General features: G+C 52.8%; 2 protein-coding genes across 2 annotated transcripts; both read right to left on the reverse strand.

Annotated features, from left to right (window-relative positions):
• Window positions 1-273: 273 nt before the first annotated feature.
• Window positions 274-2,318, reverse strand: JTB (jumping translocation breakpoint). Its single transcript, XM_073637597.1, has 5 exons — window positions 2,193-2,318; window positions 1,276-1,325; window positions 1,111-1,196; window positions 949-1,028; window positions 274-875 (listed from the first exon to the last, which is right to left on the reverse strand). The coding sequence occupies exons 1-5, from the start codon at window positions 2,243-2,245 to the stop codon at window positions 719-721; spliced, it is 426 nt and encodes a 141-aa protein (XP_073493698.1). The 5' UTR covers window positions 2,246-2,318; the 3' UTR covers window positions 274-718.
• A 2,286-nt stretch (window positions 2,319-4,604) lies between these two features.
• On the reverse strand, window positions 4,605-9,271 carry RAB13 (RAB13, member RAS oncogene family). Its single transcript, XM_073639209.1, has 9 exons — window positions 9,133-9,271; window positions 8,841-8,970; window positions 6,956-7,016; window positions 6,692-6,752; window positions 6,422-6,499; window positions 5,954-6,043; window positions 5,561-5,626; window positions 5,429-5,479; window positions 4,605-5,358 (listed from the first exon to the last, which is right to left on the reverse strand). The coding sequence occupies exons 2-9, from the start codon at window positions 8,962-8,964 to the stop codon at window positions 5,284-5,286; spliced, it is 606 nt and encodes a 201-aa protein (XP_073495310.1). The 5' UTR covers window positions 8,965-8,970; window positions 9,133-9,271; the 3' UTR covers window positions 4,605-5,283.
• Between the last annotated feature and the right edge of the window lie 256 nt (window positions 9,272-9,527).

The raw sequence follows: 9,527 nt of genomic DNA on the forward strand, positions 1-9,527 counted from the left end.
CTGAGTTACATCCTGTATTATACTCCAGAGCTGCACTCACTATTCTGCTGGTGCAGTCACTGTGTACATACATTACTGATCCTGTACTGATCCTGAGTTATATCCTGTATTATACTCCAGAGCTGTACTCTCTATTCTGCTGGTGGAGTCACTGTGTACATACATTACATTACTGATCCTGTACTGATCCTGAGTTACATCCTGTATTATACCCCAGAGCTGCACTCACTATTCTGCTGGTGGTGTTAGATAATGGAGCGCTCACATTGGAAAGACTTTCATTCTGTCATAACTTTATTGTCCAAAAAATGAAAACCATGACATGATGTGTAATAAATAGAGTCCAGTCAGTGAGTCCGCCATCGTTACTTCGCCCCATGCTGGTGGAGCACTTGTGGGATTTCCAGGGTTTCCTGGTCTCTGATTGGCTGGGAGCCATCACCACATGTAAATATCCGATGAGGGTGAATTTCCATATCCGCCATAATGCACACATACGACAATGTAGAGAGCACAGGATGGCGCCGGACACATGGGAGGATCCAGGATAAGGCGGATGCTCTGCAGGAGCGGGTCCGCTGTGACCCCACACAGGGGCGGGTCCACTGTGACCCCACACAGGGGCGGGTCTACTGTGACCCCACACAGGGGCGGGTCCACTGTGACCCCACACAGGGGCGGGTCCACTGTGACCCCGCAGCCTTAGACCCGCCTCTGATTAGATGGACTCGATCTGTTTGCGCACTTTCTCCAGTGCTCGCCGATCCAGCATCCTCTGCCGTGAAATCACCAGGAGGGAAAGTGCAACGGTCCCCGCCAACATGACACCCACAAACTGCCAGAACACCCGCTTCTCCATGGGGGCCGAGCGACAGCTGTAGAGGAGGGGCAGAGCAGTTACACAGGGAGAAGGCACCCAGAGCCACCCAGACCCCGGTGACCACTCACCTCTTATACTCTGACTTGTCGGATGTGGTGCAGGAGACCTGCTCAACAAAACCAGTGATGCTGCACTGACCGAGGGTCTTCTGTACAGAGGGGACAAGATGGCGGTTATTATTGTATAACAGACGAGGACCTGTGACCACGGAGGGGGGAGAGGGCACTCACCGCCTCAAACTGGTTACAGCTGTAGCACTCCCGGGATATGGTGTACTCCTCCGTCTGCCAGCAGGGGGCAGTCACAGCCAGGGGGTCTGCAACACAGGACATGGGGGTCACTCGACAGGATGGGGGCACAAAACGCAACACGTGCAGTTCAAAGGTCACACTTACTGTGCTGCACGGGAGACTGCTCCTCCTGCGCCGGAAGCGACAGCACCCAACTACAAAGGAAACATAGATCACTGACAATCGAGGCGGGGACAGTATATAATGTGCCACCCAGGAGATGAGGGGGACAGTATATAATGTGCCACCCAGGAGATGAGGGGGACAGTATATAATGTGACACCCAGGAGATGAGGGGACGGTATATAATGTGACACCCAGGAGATGAGGGGGACGGTATATAATGTGCCACCCAGGAGATGAGGGGGACGGTATATAATGTGCCACCCAGGAGATGAGGGGGACGGTATATAATGTGCCACCCAGGAGATGAGGGGGACAGTATATAATGTGCCACCCAGGAGATGAAGGGGGCGGTATATAATGTGCCACCCAGGAGATGAGGGGACGGTATATAATGTGACACCCAGGAGATGAGGGGACGGTATATAATGTGCCACCCAGGAGATGAGGGGACGGTATATAATGTGCCACCCAGGAGATGAGGGGACGGTATATAATGTGCCACCCAGGAGATGAGGGGACGGTATATAATGTGCCACCCAGGAGATGAGGGGACGGTATATAAAGTGACACCCAGGAGATGAGGGGACGGTATATAAAGTGACACCCAGGAGATGAGGGGGACGGTATATAATGTGCCACCCAGGAGATGAGGGGGACAGTATATAATGTGCCACCCAGGAGATGAGGGGACAGTATATAATGTGCCACCCAGGAGATGAGGGGACAGTATATAATGTGACACCCAGGAGATGAGGGGGACGGTATATAATGTGCCACCCAGGAGATGAGGGGACGGTATATAATGTGACACCCAGGAGATGAGGGGGACGGTATATAATGTGACACTCGGGCTGTGGGGGGGAAGGGGGGAGCGCTATATGAGGGGCAGCTCTCACCGGTGGACGCTCAGCAGGAGGACGCTCCTCAGGACACATCCCGCCGTCTCCATCTCTCGCTTCTCACGAGCCACTTCCTGATAGAGGATTCAGCACTTCCGGCCGCGCCCTCTTGTGGCTGGAGGTGGAATAACGGCGCTGTCCGGGGTCCTCTGCTGCCCTCCAGTGGTGACTGGCGGTGTTGCAGGACATGGTGATATTTCTTCTTGAGGGTCTGGGATGCTCTGGATGGGGGACAGTGCCCCCCTCACAATGCATCAGCTCTGACTTTACCTTGTGCACTGTAATAATTTTGTCATCATACTGTACATTATATATTGAACAATTTCCTCTGCGACTCCCCCACAGCCTGGGATTACAGGCCCCCAGTAATGGTGGGCACATTGGTTGTTGCAGCGGTACACAGTTTCTCTGTGTACCGGGCAGCAGCTCCCAAACGTTCCCTTGTGCGACCCCCCCAGGATCGGTCACAGCCCACAGATAATCAATGGAACTTTATCACAGCTGCAATGCTCTACGTGAATAATTTGGGGAACAGTCGCTGTTTTGTGGGAGTTGAGCATCAGTGCTCTCTGGCGCCCATCACCCTGGCACCGGCTCTACTTTGGACATGATTGGTAAATACCAACCACTGCATATGGGAGTGGACTGTGAGGTGCGGTGTATGCCGATAGTGACCACTGCGGGCCTATGCCAAGAACGTCTCTCGAGGCTGCTGTATGTCATGAATTTCCCTCAAGGCCACAGTATGCCAAGAACGTCCCCTGTCGCCCGTCCTACGCCAAGAACGTCCCTCAAAGCCCATCACATGACAAGGACACTACTCGAGGTCCACCCTACACCAAGAACGTCCCCTGTGGCCCAACCTACGCCAAGAACGTCCCTCAAAGCCCATCACATGACAAGGACACTACTCGGTCCACCCTACACCAAGAACGTACCCTGTAGCCCGACCTACGCCAAGAACGTCCCTCAAAGCCCATCACATGACAAGGACACTACTCGAGGTCCACCCTACACCAAGAACGTCCCTCAAAGCCCATCACATGACAAGGACACCACTCTAGGCCCGCCCTACGCCAAGAACGTCCCTCAAAGCCCATCACATGACAAGGACATCCCTCGAGGTCCACCCTACACCAAGAACGTCCCCTGTGGCCCGACCTACGCCAAGAACGTCCCTCAAAGCCCATCACATGACAAGGACACCACTCTAGGCCCGCCCTACGCCAAGAACGTCCCTCAAAGCCCATCACATGACAAGGACATCCCTCGAGGTCCACCCTACACCAAGAACGTACCCTGTGGCCCGACCTACGCCAAGAACGTCCCTCAAAGTCCATCACATGACAAGGACACTACTCGAGGTCCACCCTACACCAAGAACGTCCCCTGTGGCCCGCCCTACGCCAAGAAGGTCTCTCAAAGCCCATCACATGACAAGGACACCACTCGAGGTCTGCCCTACGCCAAGAACGTCCCTCAAAGCCCATCACATGACAAGGACACCACTCGAGGTCCACCCTACACCAAGAACGTCCCCTGTGGCCCGCCCTACGCCAAGAAGGTCTCTCAAAGCCCATCACATGACAAGGACACCACTCGAGGTCTGCCCTACGCCAAGAACGTCCCTCAAAGCCCATCACATGACAAGGACACTACTCGAGGTCCACCCTACACCAAGAACGTCCCCTGTGGCCCGCCCTACGCCAAGAAGGTCTCTCAAAGCCCATCACATGACAAGGACACCACTCGAGGTCTGCCCTACGCCAAGAACGTCCCTCAAAGCCCATCACATGACAAGGACATCCCTCGAGGTCCACCCTACACCAAGAACGTCCCCTGTGGCCCGCCCTATGCCAAGAACGTCCCTCAAAGCCCATCACATGACAAGAACGCCCCTCGAGATCCGTCCTATGCCAAGAATGCCCCTTGAAACCCCACTACATGCCTGGAAAGCCCCACACGCTGCATTGTATATCGGGATTGCCATGCAATGCCACAGTGTACCATATATTGGGAAGACCCCCTGAGATGTGTAGTGCGCCAAGAACACCCTGGAAGAACCGCCATATACACCCCACACTCGCCATTTCGGAGATGCTCTGACACCCCCCCCCCCCCCAAACTTCTCATTTGGTCTTGTGAGAGTACCTCAGATCCTTGCGGCCATTTTTTTCTTCTATTGTCAACCTTACGTTAGTGTCATCACTGTGCTGGTCACTGGTATTAATGTTCTGGCTGACTGGTGGATACATAGGGGCAGATTTATGACAACTGCCTTCATTGCCCCTAGCAACCAATCACAGCACAGCTTTCATGTTACCAAAGGAGTATAAGAAGTGACAGCTGCGTGGTGATTGGTTGCTAGGGGCCGGTGTTGCTATATATTCAGGACTCGGACTCCAGAGCTTTTAGATATTCCTCTTTATTACACACGGTTCCTCCTGCGGTATCAGTGCCGCCCCTGGGCCCGCAGGAAGTATCATCACTGGACAAGATGGTAGACAAGCCTCGCGGAGCTGGACGGCCATGATTTATTTATTATTATGCAGGTGATTGGTCGTTTTGGGGCCCCTCTGACATGGAGCCCCTCATATACAGTACAGTCACATACATAAACCTGAGCACAGGGTACTAGGACGGAGCCGCAGAGAAACCTCCAGTCATAGCCAAAGCTGCAGCAACAATTCATCTCCAGCTGTGGTGGACTACAGATCCCAGCATGCCCTCCCCTGCTGCCACATACTACACACATCCTCATCACATCACATCACGAGTCCTTCATCCCATCCCCCGCCTCTGGTCCATCATTATATCCATAGATCGGGGGGGGAGGGGGGATCACCCCAAAATAGGAGGAGGCGGCCCGGTTCCATCTGTGAGGTCTGTTCCCTGGAGCCCACATTCACAGCCAACATCGGGGTCCCCCTGTCCCCAGTACAGTCCGCTACTCCTAGATTATAAGGCCTCTAAGGAAGGTCCCAGCCTGGGACCGGGAATAGCGCCGTATTAATCTGTATCAGTTCTATATCTGGATGAGCGGCGCCCCCTATTGACGAGGCGCCACTGATCTCCCTCTGGCCAATTCTTAGATCACAGAACACTTGTTGCTTCCCTTCTTGGAGGAACTCTTTAAATCCACCGGATCCTTTAACCCATGAGCCTGGAAGAAACAAAAGAGTCATCAAGAGTGTCTATGGGGTCTGAACCGTGACTACGGAGGTCTCACTCACCGCTCTCCGGGACATCTGCATCAGGATGTCTGTGGCCAGTGCATTAAATGCCTGCGGAGAGAAGGGCACGAGTCAGTGGAGAAAAAACCCCGGACACCGGACTCTGGCGCCGAAATCTAGCGGGTCACTCACCTCATCCACGTTCTGACTGGACTTAGCGCTCGTCTCAAAGAACCGGATCCCATGATCCTTAGCGAGCTGTCAGGCGAAAGGCAAAAAGAAGATGTTATAAAATGGCAGATATATACATCATCCCAGGGTACACTGGACCCGAGCAGAGCTGGCTTCCCCAGCGTGCCGGACGTGAGCAGAGCCGCCCCCCCAAGCTTGCCGATTGCGAGCAGAGCTGCCCCCGCCAGCGTGCCGGACGCGAGCAGAGCCGCCCCCGCCAGCGTGCCAGACGCGAGCAGAGCCGCCCCCGCCAGCGTGCCAGACGCGAGCAGAGCCGCTCCCGCCAGCGTGCCGGACGCGAGCAGAGCCGCTACGCGCAGACAATGATTCAAAGCACGCGGGACACGCGCTCACCTTCTCTCCTCGCTCCTTTGGGACTTTCCGTCTGCTCTCTATGTCACATTTATTTCCCAGAAGCATCCGCTCTACACCCGGAGCAGCGTTCTGTAGGAAGAACAACACATCACAGGAAAGGAACAGTCCAACCCAATCACTCACTCCCTAATGTGACCGGACCCAGTCAAGAGTCCAATAGAGTCTCTAGTGTTCCTCACTCTCAAGCATCCCAAACCCTCCGGGCCTTCAGCCCCCTCAACCTTCAGAATTGCAGGACCCCACACTCATCAAAGCCGTTCCTAATCCTTTGGAACGCATATGCCCCCCAAGCAGATCTCCGATACTTCTCAACTTTTGGACTTATGGACCTTGTTCGCCCCTCACTTTCTAGACCTCTGACAGGCATTACCCCCTAGGGTCCTGCCCCCTCTGCTCCTCTAATAATCCTCCGCCTTCTGGACCTCTGTTGCTCCTCCGGTCACTCACCTCTTTTATGCTCTTCATCCAGTTCTGAATATTTTCGAAGGATCGCTCGTCCGTGATGTCATAGACCAGGATGATCCCCTGAAACACAAAGCGACTGTCCCCTTATATTCTAATACATGGTAGGTGGCTACAGGGAGTGGGCACCGAGCGCACACTGCCTCCTGCTGGATGACTGGTAGAACTGCACCATAAAAGACCAGAGCCCGTCCAAGTACAGTGCATTAGTATTGGCACCCTCTTTTCTCTAAGCTATGAAGATGAGGTACTCACCATTGCCCCCCGATAATAGGCCGTAGTGATGGTCTTGAATCTCTCCTGTCCGGCCGTGTCCCTAAAAGATACCAGTCATTAGTCGCCTACCCCCTGACCCATAGAGGTGCATACAATTGGACATTTTTTGGGTCATAACCTCCCTGATATGTATGCTGAATGGTGTATCATTTATTGGGGGATCGTCCCTTTAACAAGGGTGCCCTGTCTCATTCTCAATGCTGCTGCAGAACCTCTTGAATGTTTCACCCCTCAGTTACTCACCAGACCTGCAATTTGATTTTCTTCCCTTGGATTTCGGTCGTTCGGATCTTAAAATCGATTCCTGAGCAGAAAAAGGGGAAACTATTATAAGAATCGCCTATGGTGGAATTCACGATACTGGGAGAGCGGGGTGTCAGCGGCCATATTGTGAAGGTCGTTCTGTGGTCACCCAACTTTCCTGGACTCACACAGAGGAGTCATACCGCCATCATGTTGCAGATTTCTGCAGTTTTTACCCCTCCCCCCTTCCAAACTACAAAGGACTGGACGTATAGGGGCAGGAAGGAAGATGAGGAATCCTGAGTGACAGCGGATTAGCGCCGGCGCGTCTTCCTGCTTTTGTTACTAGGATGAAATTATAAAACTGGGGAAGTCTCCGACATCGCTGCGTCAAGTCAGCCATCGGCGCCAGACTGACGGGTCCGTGAAAAGTCGTCATATAGGGGTCTATACTGCTACAACCGAAAAGCGATGCATGGTCCATCCTAGATGACAAAAAGGGAGACTAGTAGTCCCAAGATGGCGTCTCTGCCGCCAAATACGATATGAGTGCAGAGCGAGAGGCTGACATACAATGGAGGATGTAGGAGAAGGGGCTGAGCAACTATTATACCGTTATAATGTAAGATACAACGTAATAACACCACAACCATACACAAGGAAGAACAAGAAACCAGCAACAGTACACAACATAATACAGCCACACACCGGATATAACACAACAACCATACACAAGGAAGGATAAGAATCCAGCAACAGTACACAGCGTGCACAACATAATACAGCCACACAACCATACACAAGGAAGGATAAGAAACCAGCAACAGTACACAACGTGCACAACATAACACAGCCACACACCAGATATAACACAACAACCATACACAAGGAAGGATAAGAAACCAGCAATAGTACACAACGTGCACAGCATAACACAGCCACACACCGGATATAACACCACAACCATACACAAGGAAGGATAAGAAACCAGCCACAGTACACAACATAACACAGCCACACACCAGATATAACACCACAACCATACACAAGGAAGGACAAGAAACCAGAGACGGTACACAGCGTGCACAACATAATACAGCCACACAACCATACACAAGGAAGGACAAGAAACCAGCCACAGTACACAACATAACACAGCCACACACCGGATATAACACCACAACCATACACAAGGAAGGACAAGAAACCAGCAAGTGTACACAGCGTGCACAACATAACACAGCCACACAACCATACACAAGGAAGGATAAGAAACCAGCAACAGTACACAACGTGCACAACATAACACAGTCACACACCGGATATAACACCACAACCATACACAAGGAAGGATAAGAAACCAGCAACAGTACACAACGTGCACAACACAACACAGCCACACACCGGATATAACACCACAACCATACACAAGGAAGGACAAGAAACCAGCAACTGTACACAGCGTGCACAACATAACACAGCCACACAACCATACACAAGGAAGGACAAGAAACCAGCCACAGTACACAACATAACACAGCCACACACCGGATATAACACCACAACCATAAACAAGGAAAGAGGAGAAACCATAGACGGTACACAGCGTGCACAACATAACACAGCCACACACCAGATGTAACAACACAACCATACACAAGGAAAGAGGAGAAACTACAGCAACACACACAGTACACAACACAACATAAAAAGGATAGAAACAGTACAACGTTCACAGAACACCACAAGATACAGAACCGGATCACACACAGACCCTGCAGCACTAACTGTGCTGATCTCGCCCACAGAGCTGACAGTCTGCACTCTAGTCCTGGCTGGCTGTATGGGAGCCCCCGGCCAGGGGGGAAGGGCAGGTACTACTCACCTATGGTGGAAATGTAGGTGTTGTTGAAGCTGTCCTCGGAGAAGCGGACGATCAGACAGGTCTTCCCCACCCCGCTGTCCCCGATCAGCAACAGCTTGAAAAGATGGTCATAGGATTTCGCCATATTGACCTGGAGAGGAAGAGAGAAAAGAGGAGAGCAAAAGTAAAAAAGAGCCAAAAGAGGAGGAGGAAGAGAGGACAAGGGCGAGGAAGAGGCGATGAGAGGAGGGGGAGGAGGGGAGCCGCTGTGAGACAACTCAGGATTGGCCAGAAAATAAAAAAAAAGGAAAACCTGCAGGAATGAAGGAAAGAATGGGTAGAGGAGGCACTCCACCCGGGACCAGGGAGACACCAGGGAGGAGGAGGAGTCATTCCACTTATGACCCAGGAGACACCAGGGAAGAGGAGGAACTCCACTAGGGATCCAGGAGACACCAGGGAAGAGGCAGTATTGCACCAGAAATACAGGAGTCACCAGGGAACAGGGAAGAGGAGGCACTCCACCCCGGAGACACTGGGGAAGGGGAAGCACTCCACCTGGGAGCCACCAGGGAAGGGGAGGCACACCACCCAGGAGCCACCAGGGAAGGAGAGGCATCCCACCCGTGACCTAGGAGCCACCAGGGAAGGGGAGGCATCCCACCCATGACCCAGGAGCTACCAGGGAAGGGGAGGCATCCCACCCGT

This window comes from Phyllobates terribilis, unplaced genomic scaffold (assembly GCF_046119375.1).
Source record: "Phyllobates terribilis strain yellow unplaced genomic scaffold, ASM4611937v1 Scaffold_7__3_contigs__length_470593459, whole genome shotgun sequence".
Lineage (NCBI taxonomy): Eukaryota > Metazoa > Chordata > Amphibia > Anura > Dendrobatidae > Phyllobates > Phyllobates terribilis.

Bases quoted from the DNA above. Each gene is read 5' to 3' on its own strand.
- JTB (XM_073637597.1), bottom strand. From the start codon at position 2,245: ATGGAGACGGCGGGATGTGTCCTGAGGAGCGTCCTCCTGCTGAGCGTC. The intron at 1,326-2,192 runs GTGAGAGCTGCC...TTTCCTTTGTAG, and splicing joins CTCCTGCTGAGCGTCCACCG to TTGGGTGCTGTCGCTTCCGG. The intron at 1,197-1,275 runs GTAAGTGTGACC...CCTGTGTTGCAG, and splicing joins GCAGTCTCCCGTGCAGCACA to ACCCCCTGGCTGTGACTGCC.
- RAB13 (XM_073639209.1), bottom strand. From the start codon at position 8,964: ATGGCGAAATCCTATGACCATCTTTTCAAGCTGTTGCTGATCGGGGAC. The intron at 6,753-6,955 runs GTGAGTAACTGA...GGTATCTTTTAG, and splicing joins AAAATCAAATTGCAGGTCTG to GGACACGGCCGGACAGGAGA. The intron at 6,500-6,691 runs GTGAGTACCTCA...TTTGTGTTTCAG, and splicing joins CCTATTATCGGGGGGCAATG to GGGATCATCCTGGTCTATGA.